This window comes from Sminthopsis crassicaudata, chromosome 5 (genome assembly GCF_048593235.1).
Source record: "Sminthopsis crassicaudata isolate SCR6 chromosome 5, ASM4859323v1, whole genome shotgun sequence".
NCBI classification, from domain to species: Eukaryota; Metazoa; Chordata; class Mammalia; order Dasyuromorphia; family Dasyuridae; genus Sminthopsis; species Sminthopsis crassicaudata.
Genome location: NC_133621.1, coordinates 115,795,265 through 115,813,957, shown reverse-complemented (window position 1 = coordinate 115,813,957; position 18,693 = coordinate 115,795,265). Strand labels below are relative to the sequence as shown.

The 18,693-nt window shown below is 36.2% G+C and overlaps 1 protein-coding gene across 1 annotated transcript in view; it reads right to left on the bottom strand.

Annotated features, from left to right (window-relative positions):
• Nucleotides 1-262: 262 nt before the first annotated feature.
• The window catches only part of ZNF800 (zinc finger protein 800), a 95,924-nt gene continuing 77,493 nt past the window's right edge, over nucleotides 263-18,693 (bottom strand). Inside the window, exon 6 of the mRNA XM_074268038.1 lies at nucleotides 263-2,130. Within this exon, the coding sequence (XP_074124139.1) occupies nucleotide 2,130 (1 nt within the window). The 3' untranslated portion in view covers nucleotides 263-2,129. The remainder of the gene's footprint in view (nucleotides 2,131-18,693) is intronic.

Below are 18,693 nucleotides of genomic sequence, written 5' to 3'. Positions count from 1 at the left end.
TCAGCGTATTTATTAAGATGATAAATCAGATATTTGTCTGCATTAGAGATAGTTTAATATCTAAATTTAAATAGCGACTAAAATTAATTTGAATTGTGTACTATCTTAATTACACATTCCTTTCAGATTAATGGTTGACTTCCTATTTTCTCCATCTATTTTTCACTCTTTAATAATACTATGCTTGAGCAATTGTTTATTTGAATGCCAATAAATTCTGATAATACTACAACTCAATACAGAATCACACATGGAATCATGGTTAAAGTTTTCACACCCAGTGTTAATTTATTAAATGTTTAGCAAGGCACTTTTAGCCTGCCAACTCTTAATATCTTTCATTTAATTGCATGCATATATCATAACGACATATAAGCAGGGGGCTGAGCTTCATGGGGAGAATCTGAACAGATACTTTTGATAGTATGAAAAAAATGCCTTCTTTTAGTCAAGAGCAAATGTAATTCCTAGCCATTATTCCTAAAATGCTAGGAAACGAAGAAATATTTGCATGTGCTATCTCTCTCTACTTTTTCAAGCTATTTATTTACTTAGAACATAGAATTTTAGAATTTAGAGACCACTTAATTCAATCAGCTAGTTTATAAATGAGGAAATTGAGGCCCCTAAAGATTCTCATAGGAATTCATAAAATTCAGAACAAAGAGGTACTTTCTAGTCCAAGGCCTTTAGCTGGAGAAACTAAGACCCCAGGGACATTAAGTTCAAGAGTTACTAGGATTGAAAGTAATAGAAAATCTTCTAGAACATTTAAACCAACAGTCCTCATTTTACAAATAAGAAAATATATGTCTTTCCTGTGACTTACACAAAGAATACAAGAGATTCAAACTAAGGTCAGCTGAATGGAGAACAAGCACTTTTTCTACTACTCTACATTATTTGTCCTATAGCCACACACCTGGTGAATGGGAGAGTTTAAGAAGAGTCAAAGTCTTCTCATTCTAAGATGAGAGGATTTAAAGAATGGTACAGTACTGTTCCAGTAGGACTCATATTGGGCAAAATTTATCACTTGAAATAAGAATAAATTCTACTCTTTCTTTCCTTCTTCTACTTGTACAATAAGGAAAGCGTATCAAATTTTTTGGTAGTTTTTTGTTGTTGTTGTTGTTGTTGTTGTTTGTTTGTTTGTTTGTTTTTACACAGATCTACTTATCAAAGACCCAGGGGCCCATTTGAAAATCTCAATTTTCCAGACTATTTGGCCAAAAATCAAGAGATGATTCAATTCAATAATAATATATTTAAGCAAGTATTAAGGCCACAGTACTGTAGTTGGTGCTATGGACAGAAAAAGATTAAATAAGATATAGTCCCATTTTTATAATCCAGTAAAGGAATGTGATAAATACATAAATGATGACAATTGAGAAGTATGTAGAAATACTTCAAAATAGCTGCATCATAAGAACTGCAATTCTTATTGCAATTAAGATAAAGTTGAAGAGAGTTTGTGAGGCTGACCTTAAGTACACAGGATAACCTAGATAAGTGACTCAAGCCTGATGGCCACTTGGGGTACTGGAGGAGGATACCTCCCAGGCATGGTGGAATATATCTGTAATTCTCTGTCTACTATTAGGGAGGCTGAGGCTGGTATATCTGTGGAGTTCTGAATTGCATTGGGTTATGCCATTCAGATGCCCAAACTTAATTTAGTTCCAAAATAATAAGCTGCTAGTAAAGGGGCTACTATACTACTATACTATTGTATAAGGAAAGGTGAGAAATGAAGCCAGTCAGAACTCCAATCTCAATGATAAGGAGAGATAGTCTTTGAAAAAAATGCAGGCATTCCTGCACAGATTGATTAAGGATTTGAATTGCACAATGGAGTGATCTACTCCAATTCTAAAGCTCTGTAATTCTAACCTTTCAGTTTAGTGCTGTGTGTGACCAGACAATTTAGGGGAAAATAGTGGGTTGACTGATGTCATTCTGGCCTTATTTTAGGCTGGGTTGACAGGATCATTCAGTTGTAGGTCCACTGGGTGGTCACCAGGTTCAGATTCTTTCAACTTGAAGTCTTCAAAACAGCCTCTTTACTTTCCACTCTATATATTATTTTATTCCCCCGGGGAGGAGCTTCATTCTTCTTCCAGGAATCTAAATAGTACACAGACAAGAATTATACAATGGAAGCCAGATAAGGAATAAAGGATTATGAAGAACAGAAAATACAGACATACACAAATTCAAAAACATATCAGCAGATGCTCTTCCCATATGAGCAATATAATCTACTGCTCCTAAGCCTTCTCTGATATAATCTAAGTCAGTCCCAGTTAGGCTAAAGATCAACTACCACTATATTCATTTTCAAATCTCATTTTTTTCCAGAAACAAGATGTTTTTCAAACTCAACTAGTGTTGTAGTACTACTTTTTCTTTGCTAGAGAAAAATCAGCATTGTATTGCATTAGAATTGCTGTCACTCAAAATTAATTAAGTACTTGATTGCATATGGAATATTATGTAAGAACTTGTTTTAAAAAGAAGATTCTATCCCCTAGGAAATTATGGAAACAATATGAGGATTCCTGGTGAATTAAATGTTAAAGTAAAAATCTGATAGGTTGGGTTAACAAATGAAAAAACTTAGAAACAGAGGAACCACACAACAATTTCCAATAATCTAAGTCAATTTCAAGTTAATATTTTTGAGTACTAGTATCTAATATTTCTATACCAGTTCATAGTTCATAAAATGCTTTATATATGTTATTACGTTGAATAATTTTGAAATTCCTGTCCTTTGTTGATGTTAGTAAGCTGAGGAAGAAATTCCCTTGCAGTTAGAGGTTTAATATTCAGAGTTTTAGAAATATAAGACTCAGAGATTCAGGTCTGGAACACAAAAGAGTTTATTGCAGAAGAGGCAATAGCTATGCTATATTAGTGAATGTAGCATCTTAGTCCTAATCTTAGTTCATAAAGAACAGAAATTTTTGGAATACTATTGTTTTATAAGAAATGATGAGTAGGGAGGCAGAGCCAAGATGGTGGAGAGGAGATACATATTTATCTGAGCTCTCCCTGATATCCCTCAGACCAACACCAGATCAAGCCTCTGAACTGGTTTTGAAGTGACAGAACCCACAATATTTGGAGTGTAACAAATTTCCAGAAGAAGATATTTTGGAAGAACTTCAGAAAAAGTTATGTTTCAAGTGGACATGGAGGGAGGGGCTAAGTGCAGGCGAACGCAGGGATCCGGAGTGGGTGTGGGTTCCTGTGCACAGGGGAATATAAGGAGAGCAATATATAGCAGTTACTCTGCCCTCTTGCAAACCAGCAGTTCAGCAGACTAGCTATAAGACATACAACACAAAGGCAAATAGAGAGCCCCTAAACCCCAGGATATCAGGACCTGATCACACCCACCCAGCACTGATAATCATTCAGCACCAACCCAATGTAGCCACTGTCACCTGTAGCGTAAACTTGGACAATCTCCCCTTTGCTCTAAAAGCATACCTCAACCTTTAAAAAAAATAAGCAAAAAAAGCAAAAAGAACCCTGACCATAGATAGTTTTTATGGAAAAAGGGAAGAACAGATTTCAAACCCTGAAGATCCTAAATGCAAATCATCTCCAGATGAAGCCCCAAAGGGTAATATGAGTTGGTCCTATAACACAAGGCTCTTTTAGAAGAATTCAAAAAGGATCTTAAAAGAGTTAGATGAAAAATGGGGAAAGGAAATGAGAACTTTGCAAAAGGATTTGGAAAAGGAAACACAGAAATTATCTGAAGAAAACTCCTTAAAAAATAGGTTTAATGAAATGGGAAAAGCAAATAACTCCTTACAAAATAGACTTGACAAAACGGAAAAAGCATATAACTACTTAAAAAATACATTTGACAAAATAGAAAAAGAAAACAACCCCTTGAAAAATGGAATTTGTGAAATGGAAAAAAAATCCATTGAATAAAACAACTCATTTAAAATTTCAATTGGCCAAACACAAAAGCTAAAAAAGGTTAACTGAAGAAAATTTGCTAAAAATTAGAACTGAACAAATGGAAATGAATGACTCAATGAGGCATCAAGAATCAATCAAAAGAAAAAAAAGAAAAAATAGCAGAAAATGTAGAAAATGTAAAATACCTCACTGGAAAAACAAGTGACCCCAAAATGAAAACTCCAAGGAATAGTGTGGCTAAATTTCAGTATTATTGGATGAGGAAAAAATATTGCAAGCAGTCAGGAAGAAACAATTCAAATATTGAGGAGCCACAATCAGGATTACCCAGGACTTAGCAGCTTCCACTTTAAAGGATCAAAGGGTCTGGAATCTGATATTCCAAAAGAAATAATGAGTAGGTTGATTTTAGAATAACCTGGAAAGACTGGCATGAACTGATACTGAGTGAAATGACTAGAACAAGGAGAACATTGTACACAGAACAGCAACAATGTAAGGATGATTAACTTTGATAAACTTTGCTCAGCAATACAATGATCTGGGACAATTCTAAAAAATTCATGGTGGAAAAAATACTATCTACATCTAGAAAAAGAACTATGGAGTTTGAATACATATCAAAGCATACTATATCCACTTTTTTGTTATTTTCTTTTTCATGATTTTTCCCTTTTGTTCTGATGCTTCTTTCACAACATGATTACTATGGAAATACGTTTAATGTGATTGTGTATGTAATAAATAAATGTCAAACAGGAAAAAATTAACCAGAAGCTCTTTTCTTTCATCACCAAGGAGGGAAATGTAAATAATAATGTTAAAATTAGTTACAGTCAAGACCAACCATTGCCATATGTTGATTATGTAATTAAGTAAGAAGCAAAGTATTTAACATTTTAAAGTGGAAACCTTTAGTGTGGAGATACTATTACTCATTATAAAGCCATATCATTATAATCCTTCCCATTAAGAAACAGAATTTCTCCTTCCAGCATATCCTGATGTATAGAGAGCTGGCCTTGAAAACAGGAATACTTAAATTCAGTTCTGCTTCTGATTAGTACCAGCTGTGTGATGCTGGCCAAGTCATTTAACCTTCAATTGCTCAAGGCAGCTCTCTAAAACAATACTTTGTGGGAAAGATGCCCTGCACTGGCTAACAGTTTCAACATCTGGGAGTACCTTATAAACATAAAATCACAGATCTTAATTCTTATTCTTCTCTATCCTTTATCAATTTGTCATGAATCATGTTTTGGTCAATACATAAATGAGTATTTTGGAATTTTTTTCATTTTTTAAAAAATAAATAAAATAAAAAATGCATCTTACAGAGTATATAGTTTTGCCTACATTCTGAGTATTTTAGACCTTGAATGGATAATATCTCTGGGAGGTAATAAATACATGGTATATACCAAATATCTCAAAGATATTCATTTCACCATGGTTGCCCATCTCACTTCCCTACCTTGCCTGTATCCTTGGTGGCCTTGGGCTAAGATTAAAACAAACTTCAGAGATACCTAAATGGTTGCAGAGTCAAAAATCTAACCAAAGTAATAAAAAAAATCTACTTTAAAAACATTAGGGGGGAGGTAGCATTGCTCTCTCCTGACTTGGGCTGAAAGGATAACAAAATATTATAGCAACAATATATCTTTATACTACAACTACCATTAGTGGTATGTGACCTGAAGACAGGAAGACATCTTCATGAGTTCAAACCTAGTTTCCCATACTTAGTAGCTCTGTTATCTTGGGCAAGGCACTTAACCCAGTTTAGTTTCTTCATTGGTAAAATGAGGAAATGGCAAACCACTCTGGTGTCTCTGTCGAGAACATTCCAAACGGGTTCATGAAGAGACAGGCAATATTGAACAATAAGTTTCAAGATACTTGCTGTATACCTTTAGCAGAGCTCCTTGAAGATGAGGGATTTCAGTTTTCATTTCTGTATTTCCAGTGCCTTATTCCCATTAAGTCCTTAAGAAATAAATATTTGTTGAAATTAATTGAACTGAACTGATCTGAACTGAAAACAAAACTGAATGCCTCTCTCAAGTTGAATAAATGTAAATCCTTACTCTAAATTTTGGAATTCTGGATTAAGGAGATACAGAAATTGCAGCTGGTTTATATAGGCAGAAAGTTCATCTTTTTTATTCCACAAAACCTTGCATATGAATGTGGCAATACAGTGTGACAGAAAAAGTACCTAATTATGATGCCCAAGTTTGGCCTTGCAGAAGAGATGAAAAATGTTCTCCTTTCCTTGAAGAGGTAGGGAACTCCAACTTTCTAGAGACAGGAATAGATGTTCTTTTAGTCTGATATTGAGGATTGTAATTGTAACAAGAGGACAGGCTACTACAAATTATGAGGGCCTCATGATTTATTTTTTTAAACTATCCTAAACATACTCATAAAGTTCAGCATAAATCATGACTCTTAGACCCCAAGCAAGAGGCATTAGTCACTGACATGATAAGGTGATAACACGATCTCATCTATTTTGTCTTTGCGTCCCCTGGGTCTAGTATACAGTAAGTTCTCTCTCTCTCCTGTTTCTCTCCCTCTCTCTTCTCTCTCTCTCTCTCTCTCTCTCTCTCTCTCTCTCTCTCTCTCTCTCTCTCTCTCTCTCTCTCTCTTAGTTCTCTCTCTCTCTCTCTCTCTCTCTCTCTCTCTCTCTCTCTCTCTCTCTTCTCTCTCTCTCTCTCTCTCCTCTCCTGTTTCTCTCCTCTCTCCTCTCTCTCTCCTGTTTCTCTCCTCTCTCTCTCTCTCTCTCTCTCTCTCTCTCTCTCTCTCTCTCTCTCTCCTCTCTCTCTCTCTCTCTCTCTCCTGTTTCTCTCCTCTCTCTCTCTCTCTCTCTCTCTCTCTCTCTCTCTCTCTCTCTCTCTCTCTCTCTCTCTCTCTCTCTCCTGTTTCTCTCCTCTCTCTCCTGTTTCTCTCCTCTCTCTCTCTCTCTCTCTCTCTCTCATCTCTCTCTCTCTCTCTCTCTCTCTCTCTCTCTCTCTCCTGTTTCTCTTCTCTCCTCTCTCTCTCTCTCTCTCTCTCTCTCTCTCTCTCTCTCTCTCTCTCTCTCTCTCCGGCTCTCTCTGCCTCTGTTCTGTATGTGTGTGTGTGTGTGTGTGTGTGTGTGTGTGTGTATTTCCCTGTCTCTCTGTCTCTGTCTGTGTCTTTGTCTCTGTCTCTTTGTGTGTATGTCTGTCTCTCTGGCTCTGTCTCTCTCTCTGTGTGTGTCTCTTTCTTTCTTTCTCTCTTCTGTTCCTCTCTGTCTCTGTCTGTTTCTGTTTCTGTCTCTCTCGACCCTGTCTCTTGCCTGTGTGTTTTGCATTCTCTCTTTTCCTCCTCCCTCTCAAATGCCTTTCAAAGAAACTTATCTTTAATGTTAGATGATTGTGGCTTACTTATCTCTACAAATTAGCACCAAAAAAATCACTGAAAGTTATAGCTGACAGATTGTGCATTTTTTTCATTCCTGAGTTCTACCTAAAAACCTTATAATCTGTGTTTCCATGCACATATTGGAAAAAATCTTCATTGTGAACCAAGAAGAGCTTCTAGCTCTCTGAAATTACAGGTAATAATGAAACTTTATAAGTCCAATTTCTCTCCCAGGCTGGTTTCTGGGGAATGTATTTCAGCAAAGATTAAGCCTCACTGTGTGTGAAGCAGACATAAACTGGGAGGCAATGAATGAAGCCCAGCCAACAAAGTGGTACTGGGTCGAAGAGACAGGGACTGAGTTTTTTATAAAGTGAAAGGCTATCAGCAGAGCAGGACTACCCTTGTCAGGAGAGGGGCTGAGAAAGAGAAACCTCTGAGAGAGACAAAGCCTTCATTTGCAAAAATGACAGTGTGGTTCCCCCCTTAGTGAGAAAATGGCCCAACGGGTCACGGTTCACTTGCTGTCTGATCTCCAGAATGCACACAGCAACTGGAATGCTTAGCCACTGTCGTTGAATGTAGTGTCCAGCCTCCTTATGGCTTGTCCTTGCATGACCCACATACTGAACCCTCAATATGAGATTGCCCTCCAAATACACATGCTGTTGCACACAACCACTTCCCAAAACCTCAGTGGTTCTGCTGCATTTTATGATGGATTTGGGACTATGTTTAAAGTGAAAAACCACATTACTAATATTTATATAGCAGTTACCGTGATACAAGGGATTTGCTAAGGACCTTATAATTATTCCTCATTTGATCATCACAACAGCTCTGGAAGGGAAGTGCTATTATAATCTCCATTTTACAGATGAGGAAACTGAGGCACACATTTAATGTACCTAAGGTTAAGTGTTGGGGGTCAAATTTGAAGTCAGGTCTTCCTGACTCCAGGTCCTACACTCTACCCATCTACTAGATCATGAAGGAAGGAAGGAAGGGAAGGAAGGAAGGAAGGAAGGAAGGAAGGAAGGAAGGAAGGAAGGAAGGAAGGAAGGAAGGAAGAAAGAAAGAAAGAAAGAAAGAAAGAAAGAAAGAAAGAAAGAAAGAAGAAGAAAGAAAGAGAAGAAGAAAGAAAGAGAAAGAAAGAAAGAAAGAAAGAAAGAAAGAAAGAAAGAAAGAAAGAAAGAAAGAAAGAAAGAAAGAAAGAAGAAAGAAAGAAAGAGAAAGGAAAGAAAGAAGAAAGAAAGAAAGAGAGAGAAAGAAAGAAAGAGAGAGAGAAAGAAAGAAGAAAGAAAGAAAGAGAGAAAGAAAGAAAGAAGGAAAGAAAGAAAGAAAGAAGGAAAGAAAGAGAAGGAAGGAAGGAAGGAAGGAAGGAAGGAAGGAAGGAAGGAAGGAAGGAAGAAAGAAAGGAAGGAAGGAAGGAAGGAAGGAAGGAAGGAAGGAAGGAAGGAAGGAAGGAAGGAAGGAAGGAAGGAAGGAAGGAAGGAAGGAAGGAAGGAAGGAAGGAAGGAAGGAAGGAAGGAAGGAAGGAGGAAGGAAGGAAGGAAGGAAGGAAGGAAGGAAGGAAGGAGGAAAGGAAGAAAAAAGAAAAGAATGGGGATTCTGTGATTCAGTAAATAAGCATGCATTGAGCATTTAGTCCTATCCAAAGCACTGTACTTCAAGTTGAGGGGAGAGGCAAAATGAAAAATAGTCCTTGCCCTCAAAGATCTTTTACTTTATTGGGGGATACATTTTATGCTTTATGTTTGAGGTCCTTCTTTCTCTTCTATCTGGTGCTCCTATCTCAGTTTCCCAGTAAAACAGCACAAAGGAGATTCCCAATTATAGAAGTGTTTTTTCTTGGACAGAAGACTTACTCTGTGTCCAAAATGGGCACCTTTGAAAATGATCTGATGATCAAAGCTTGACCCCAGTAATGAGGTGATTAAATGCATCTCCCCTCTCTTTCTTTTCATTGATGGCCTGGGGCTGACCATAGATGCCTAATGTTACCTTGTTAGATGTAGTCATTATCTTGCTGGTTTTTGCTAAACTTTCATTTCTGCTTTCATTTTCATTACACAAACATTGGGATGTTAAAAAACAAAAATGTTTGTGGACATCATTTGACCAGAATTTCACCCTGATTCTTCTAGCTGTTCTAGAGTCAACAGTATAAAGAAGGAGCCTTCTGTATTCCCTTCATTCCTCTTACCAAAAGTTCTACTTGCTAGTATTGTAACATCTGAGATGAAGATGCAGAAAGATGTCTATCATCTTTCTCAACCCTAGGTTATACAATATTATTTCAACTCTGTTCTTTACAAGTCTCTATTGGACATAACTATCTTTCACAGTGTAATTATTTGTTTGTTTGCTGAGACAATTGGGATTAAGTGACTTGCCTAGGATCACACAACTAGGAAGTGTTAAGTATCTGAGGCCATATTTGAACTGGGGTCCTCCTGACTTCAGGCTGGTTCTCTATCCACTGCGCCACCTAGCTGCCCCCCCCCATGTAATATTGACCCTTTCTCCTCCATGTCATGATGGTTTGGCAAATGCAATGAGCTCTTGGGAAGGGGAGGAGAGAATAAGTATTTGTTAGATGATTACTACATGTCAGGCCCTGGACTAAGTACTTTACAAATATTTTTTACTTGATCCTCACAACAACCTGGGAGGTAAGTGCCCAATCACCTGCCCAGGGTCACCCACCAGAGAGACAACCTGGGAAGCCTGTGTACTGATGACTACAAAGCATACAGAGACATTCTGTAACTGGTTCTGGTGAACTAATCCTGTGTGGAAGAGAAGGCTCTTTGATTAGCTTGAGACCAGGCCAGCGGAGGGGAGTTTCAAAAGGAAGGGAGAGTGATCCTCAGGAACCTGGGAGTCAGAGCCAGATTTCATGGCCAATGCTGTATCAATGTCCTGAAAAACAAGGAGAAATCTTTGGGAATGACCTTTAGGTCTCTGGCCCAGTGGCTCATCCAGCAGTTGTACCACATCTAGACACGAACTTATTGGGACCAGTGCTATGTAGAACTTGACTAAATTTTGAGCCTTCTCTCCCATAAACTGAAGTAGGTGTTATTGGGGAGAGGTAAACTCCCAAAGTGTTGGGGTAGTAGAAAAGTTTGAATGTTTGTTCTAATTAAATCTTGGATATAAATATTCCTTTGTTAAAGCTAATCAATGTTAAGAAGTTAGATGTAACTAGATAAGTCCCTAACAACTGGGGGACCCAACTGGTGGAAGTTCAAGCCCATGGCAATAGAAAATAGATGATCCCTAAATCTCTGAGGAAAGATGTACAGATATGGCCTGCATGGTTCTGGAAAAGAGCTAGAACAAACTTTGTGCTAGAACCATGTTTCAGTAACTGATACTCCTAGGCTTTCTATGCTTTATCTTTGTACCTCTGTCTCCAATGTAGGCTAAGACTTTCAACTTTGTAATCGACTTAATTCTTTGATTACTTTCCTGAACCAATTAGAAGGTTTAGAGAGCTGCAATATTGTCATCTCAGAGGATCTTGAGAATTTCTTCACCTTCCTTGGGAGATTTTGACTCAGTTTCTCTTTGTTGTTAAGTATTTTTGTCTTTTGAACTTCTCTTCTTCAAATTTTGATCCATTTCTTCTCAGTCAGTCTTTGCCTGTCTTTATCAATCACTGTGCTGATATTCCATTGGTATACTTCTTGAAATATCCTTTCCCTTCTGAGGAACTGCTCTATTGTGCCTGTCCCCCAGCACTCTGCTATCTAGGACCACCAGGGTACTGAGGACATCTACTTCCTTCAGAGAGTGAAGGTGACCATTTGGCACACTGCTATCAGGAAACATTGGTCAAAGTAGTTGGACTTTTTCTCTGCCTTTAGCATTCTATTCTGGGTTCTACTATTATATTACTAGGTAGCTAATGTGGAAAGAACAATGGGCCTGAAATCAGAAAGACCTGAGTTGAAATATGACCTTACTTACTTAGTAACTATGTGACCTTGAGCAAATCATTTAATCTAATCTCAGCCTGCCTCAATTTCCCCAGTGTAAAATGGGGCTCATAAAAGCAGGTTGTTGTGAAAATAAAATAAAATATGAATTGTAAATCACTTAGCATAATTTCTGACATAAGTACTATATAAATGTTTATTATTATTTTTTTATGTGTAAAGTGCTTAGCACAGTATCTAGCATATAATACACAATATATAAATATGAGCTATTATTATTATCTCAATCCCATACCTAGCCACCCTACCCCCACCTTTCATTCTGCCCTTCTCAGAACTGTTTTCCACAAATTTATTTCATGAATGACTTTATTCAGTTCCCTAGGTTAGTCCCTAGGGACTGATCTTGAAAGAATTTGGAAAGTTGTTCCATTATCCTGCAATGAGATGGCACTCCTCAAAGCCCTAGAAATTAGTTCTGTTCTTCTTCTTCTCCACTTTTCTCTTTCTTATCACTGCTTATTGCCTCTTCACTTCAATTGAAGATCATTCCTAGTGCTTGGACCCGGGAAGGCCAGAAGGGCTTCCACCTGCCCAGGTAGTGACACTAATCCTATGACACTAAAAAGGGATGAATATCAAGGTCCTTGCTGCAGCTTTAGGGGTGTTTCAGGATTCCTCAGAGCTGAATAGTGATCTAGATGGGGTTCAGGGCCAAAGGCAGGAATCCTGGCAGATGAATCTTTGGCTATTGAGTGATTGGGTAATTAAGAATCACCGTGTAAGGACTTCTTTCCCTTTTCATCAATCAGTCATCATTGAGTTTGGGTTACACAACTTGTGCTATTTGATGTGAAGGTGGGATGAACCTAGAAGAGCTGAATCCCAGTCACCTCTGACTCTTCTCTCCTCCCAGATTTCCTTTCCACAAGTTTGTCTCAAGAAGCATTTCTATATCCTTATAGCGGACTGAGAACTGGTCCCACAAAGGCCATCTAGCAAAATGTCTAAAAGTTGGGAAAATGCAGGCATCAATTCATTAATATTCCCTATTTGAATCTTACTGAAACTGAAAAGTGACCTCAGACTTTCAAATAAAGTGATTTCTCCCTCTAGTGGTTGTTAAGGAGAGGAAGAGTCAATGATAGTCACTTCCTCAGATGCTTGGAGAACAGAAAAGCAAGCAGGGACAACAATTAGGAGACAGAGCCAGGGAGATGTAAAAATAGCATGAATTAGAATTATGACAGTAAGCATGGTAAAAAAAAAAAAAAAAAAAAAGGGGTCCAGATGCAAAATGGAAGTACTGATAAGACATGACAATTTCTTAGCTATGGGAAGAAGTTATGAATGGATGGCTGGTTCCCCAACTGATAAAGTAGTCAAAGGATATGAATAAGTTGTTTTCTAAGGAACAAATCCAAGCTATTGATCACCATATAAATCACTCCAAATCACTAATAATAAGAAAAATGAAAATTAAAACAACTTCTGTGTTCTATCTCCCACCCATCAAATTGGTAAAGTTGACAAAAAAGGAAAATGACACATTAGAAGAGCTGCAAGAAAACACATTTATTAATGCCTTGTTGGTAGAGCTATGAATTAATCCAGCAGTAATTTAGAAGTATGCTTCAATATTTCCTAAAGTGTACATACTCTTTGATTTATAAATTAGGGCTAGAAAAGAGGATAAGAGAGAGACAGAGACAGAGAGAGACAGAGACAGACAGACAAAGACAAAGAGACAGAAAGAAAGAGAAGAGAGAGAGTGACAGACAGAGACAGAGAGACAGAATGAGAGAGAAGGAGGAAGAGAGAGAGAGTCTATAAATACACACACACACACACACACACAAATACTTATAATAGTTCCTTTTGTGGAAACCAATTGGGAATTGGATAAATAAATTATAGGAGATGTAATGGAATATATTAATTTCACTAATAAGAAATGGTGAAAAGGATGATTTTGGAGAAACCCAAGATGACTTATATAAACTGCTACAAAGTAAAATGAGCATAACCAGGAGAATAATTTATACAATAACATTATCATGACAAACAACTTTTGAAAGATTTAGGAACTCTGATCAACACAATGATATGCCAGAGGACTGGCATATACATATATGTATATACACATATACATACATATATATATATATATACACACATATATACCTATATATATATACACACATATACATACATATATATATATATATACACACATATACATACATATATATGTGGCTATATATAGCCAGAATGTGTGACATATTTGGTTTTTGAACATAGCTAATATAGGAATTTGTTTTGGTTTTTTGGTTTTGTTTTGTTTTTAAATTTTTTTTTCACAATAGAGGAAGAGAAGGGAAGGGAAGAAAAATGGATTTTGTTCCCTGATAAAATAAACCAAAATTTACTTTGAAAATTTTAAACAACAAAAAGGTTGACTGGGGAAATGAGAATTCCATTAATAGAAATAAAGAAAAAGAGAGAAAAATTGAATTATGGGTGGACATGTAGAGTTTGAAGTGGGATAAAATCATGGGATAATTACTGACCCATGTGTTCCATTTGAATTCATGCATTAAGAGATTTAGAGAAAAGTCCTAAGCTTACTAATGGATCCTCTGTGAGAACTTTATACTAAAGAACTTTGACTAGAAGATAGAAAAGATAGATAGCATGATTATGTAGAAATGGACACTGATAGAAAAAGTATCTCCATTGAAAAGATTACAAGCTTATCAAAGTCTTGAAGAGTTTGAGCAGGACAATCAGATGGAAATGTCCAACAAAAGGTTATAATTAGACTGGAACTTGGAAGAAAAGTTGAGATGAGAGAGTCATATACATAAGAATCATACCCATGGAATCAACAATTATTGCTATGTAGAGATAATTGGATTTATTTATTAGATTTATGTTTCTGAGAATGAAAAAAAAAAAAAAAAAAAAAAAAAGCAAAGGACCAAGATATTGAGATTTCATTATCAGGAATTAACAAACCCATGGCTATTTGCCTATACTTATGCTGATTGATTCTGATACAAAAAGAGAAATAAATTGTCAAAAGCTCAAGGCTGTAACTAAGTTACTAGTAAGGATACTAACGTTATCTCAGATGTCTCCAATGATCTGTTCACCCCTTCTTGGACTGTTCTTTACTTCTTAATAATAGCCCCTTTTCTCCTTTCTTGGAATAAATTGATTTTTCAGTTCAAGTCTTGTCCTTTCAAAAAAGCATATGAAACTTCTTGTCACCACAAGATGAAAGATCTTGAAGAGCATGTGGAATATATTACAGATCCATTTTAAAATGTGGTATCTTTCCTAAACAATCAACAGGACTAAAGAAACAAAAGTTCCTGGAAATATATCCAGCAATTGTAAATTAACAGAGAAAATATTTAAGATATATTTATTAAAATGGAAAACTGCTAACAGTGAAAGTCTTTTCTACTTAGAATGGAATCACCAACTCTAATATTTCACTTTACAGAGAAATGCATTGAGGCCTAGAGAGGTGGGATAACTTTCTCAAGATCACACAGCAAATTAGCAAGTTGGGGGTTGGAGTCCAAGTCTCCTGATACCCTAATTCTTTCCATTATCCCACACTAAGACACCAGTTCTGTAAGAGATATGTCCTATTTTCCAACAATCCTTTAAGAAAGAAATTCCTTGAGGCATATAACAAAAGGTTTACTACATAGAGAACATCTTCTCCATGTTTCTCTGCAAATAAATAACTGAGGTAAGCAGTTAGCTTCCCATAATTTCCACCAGAATTTTAAAATGCCAAAGAGTAAAAAGGCCGTTGGTATATGAGTGCTTGATAGGGGCGCATCTAAGTCATATCATAACATGCACCAGTTGAAGGAGAACACACAATGATGCAGCTGTGAAGAAGATCTAGTATTGCCTCTCTGAATTTAATCAACTATTCCTTTCACCTGAGGAGAATACAGATAATAGCCCTATGTGTATACCACAAGGTACTATAAAAAAGACACTTCCCCTGCCCTCCAGGAGCTTACAGTCCAAGGTACTTTAGGGGAAGATTTGACCTTAATGAGTTATTGTGAATAACGTGAATAACTAATAACACATGTACATGAATAACTATGAAATAAATTAGAATAGAATCAATATCCCAATATTTATTGACTACCTGTTATGTTGTGTTACATTTTATGGAGGATACTAATAGGAAGAAGACCCAACCCCTACTTTCATATTATATCCACAGGCACAATATAAGTCTCTTGAGGATAGGGATGATTTCATTTTTGTCTTTGTTTTCCCACTGCCTAGCAAAGTACTGATAACTTAATGTTATTGTTTGTCCTTTATTTTTGAAGACAACCAATGACATCATCAGGAGATGTCTTGTCCTGTGAGTAGATTGGATTTAAGTGAGGCAGAGTTGCACAAAGTCATCAGCCTCTCTCTCTCTTCCAGAGTCATCAAAATCTGGCGGCAAAAAAAAAAAAAAAAAAAAATCAAGACAACCTAGACAACCAGGCAACAGTCCAGGATTTGGTGGATGACCTTGGCCATGTTCCATGCCTGACCAATCTAAGTACTCCACACTGCCTCCTTGAGCCACCTTTGTGGTCATTGGAATACAATGATGTCAATCACCCACTGCAAAGGGAAAGTCTTCACAGGCTTGGGGCAGACATCTTCCTAACTCACCAACAAGTCTGTTACTTTCCACCTGGTCTACCATCTGCCCAGACATTTATTTACTGGAGTGTGGCTGGGGCACATGCTAAAAAGCTTCTTGGAGCCACAGGTGAGAGTTGGGTTAAGGTGGAGAGCCTTGAACAGGATCTGACAAACTCACATACCAGGGGTCTTACTCTTCTCAGAAAAAAAAACAAAACAGAAAAAACCCACGTACTTGGCACTCAGTAGGTCCTTAATAAATGCTTGTCTGAATAACTGATAGAGAAGATGAGGTACACACACACACACACAAATAACCACAGGGTAAGGAAAATCAAAATGTCTGATAAGACACCTACAAAATCTATGACAGTTCAGAATAGGTAGACAATGAAGCTAGAAACTGCCACATCTCTTTTCTGCTCCCCAAAATTTTGTCTCCAATGAAATACCTAATTTCTTTTGCTTTAGCTCTAAATATATATCAATTGACAGATCAGATTATGAAAGCTAATAGGAAGCTTTCACACCACTCAATACATCAATAAAAATTTAATATGTGATTACTAGATGCCAAGCACTGTATGTCAAGCACTAAGGGTACAAAAAAAAAAAAAAAAAGTCAAAAACAGTTCCTGACTTCAATGGGCTTACATTCTAATGTAAGACACAACTTGTATATTTATTATACTATTTATTAATAGGTACATAATAGATATATGTATGTATAGAAGATAATCTGAGAGAAGGCACTAGCAGCTCAAGGGATTAAGAAAGGCTTCCTGCAAAAGGATTTTAAGAGGTGGAGGGGAGGAGAGAGAGCAGAAGCTGGAATGTCAGAAGAACAAATAAACCAATGTTTTGAGCCCCGGCATAGACTGTACTTAGAATTTCTACAGTTTCATGTTTCACTTTTATTAACTATATTCCCAAGAACCCTGGAAGGTAGATGAGGTTCATGACTTCTATTTTGTAGATAATAAAGAAATCGACACTGAGAGATAAAATATTGAGTCTGTGGCCAAATACCATTAAATGTCAGATCATTGTTCCAATCTTTGGTTTATCCTTTTAAACCACACACCTCTCAATTTTTATTTCATTCCTATTCTATTTATTCATTCCTATTAGATTATTCAACCAAAATAAAGTGAGTTTCTGTGGTAGTTTTACAGAACTGTTTCAACTCAAAAGCTAACCATTTATCCTCATCAACTTTCTTTATCATCTTTTCAACTTCTATAGAAATCCTGAGTGACTGAAAAATAAATTCTAAAAGAAAGTTTAGCATTAAAAAAAGATGAAGAAAAAATTTTATTTTTATGAAACATTACTTCATCCAGAAGATCAGTGTCTCAAGAATGGCTTTTCTTTATTTATGTATATTTAACTCTGGGGTTGGTTTCTTTGACTGTACATGTACGAAGTAATGGTGACATAGGTAATAATTGGAAATATTCATATTCAAAAGGATGATTATCCAATTACTTTTATACTTTTTCTGAGCAATTATTTAGCAGAAGTAATTTCTGATAAATTCAATATACATTATCATATTTAAAATTAAAAATTTTAAATATACACCCAAAACTATTATTCAAATTATGAATTTGAAGATCCTTGATTGATAAGGACTTAAAGCATTCCTTTGATTGTTAGCCCTATGATAGTTAGCCCTTGTGCCACATAAAGAGTCCCCATTGACCTAATAGGGAATAAACTAATTGGACCCATAATCTAACTTGCTAAGCACAATTACAAACAACAATAAACAATAGGAAACAGCCAGTAACTCACTTTACAAGAACAATGGAAAATATGATTTCTTTTTAGCACTTTTCACCTCCCCTCTTGGGCTTTCTATATACCATTTTCAATTATTTTAATTCTAAAGACAATAAGTAAGGCAAAAGTGATATAATGTTATTTGCAGCATGGCATAGTGGACAGATATCTAGCTGGAAGTCAAGAAAACCTGGATTTGAATATTATCTTTTATGACCATAGCTAAGTGACAACTTCCCAGGCAGTTCTCTCTGAGAAAAGTTCCTTCCTAATCATGAATCATGTGGAAAGATTTCAGTGGATCTATGAACATGGATTGGAGAGGGGGGAAAAAAAGATAATTATTTTCACTAACTTCTAATTAAAATTTAACATTTCCTTCAGTTATTTAAAAACATTATCCTAAGAAGGGGTCCAAATTCATCACCAGAATGTCAATGGGGTCAATGTTAAAAAAAAAAAAAAAAAAAAAAAAAAAAAAAGAGGTTTTTAAAAATTTTGCTCTGAGACAATAACAGAAGAAGAGCTCCCCTCAGCAGAAGTTTCCTATGCCATTGAAATCACAGATCTGAAGAGGGGGCAAATAAGGCTTATTTCAAACAATTTTAAAAGACATTTTTTCAATATTTATAGGACCTTAGTTTCTTGCAAAGACTTTTTATTTTTTTTATTAATTTCTTTGTTTTTACAAAAATTTTATGCATAGGTAATTTTCCAGCATTGACAATTGTAAAACCTTTTGTTTCAACTTTTCCTGTCCTTCCCCCCACCCCTTCCCCTAGATGGCAGGTTAACCAACACATGTTAAATATGTGAAAGTATAAGTTAAATACAATATATGTATGCATGTCCAAACAGTTATTTTGGTGTACAAAAAGAATCGGACTTGAAACAGTGTACCATTAGCCTGTGAAGGAAGTCAAAAATGTAGGCAGACAAA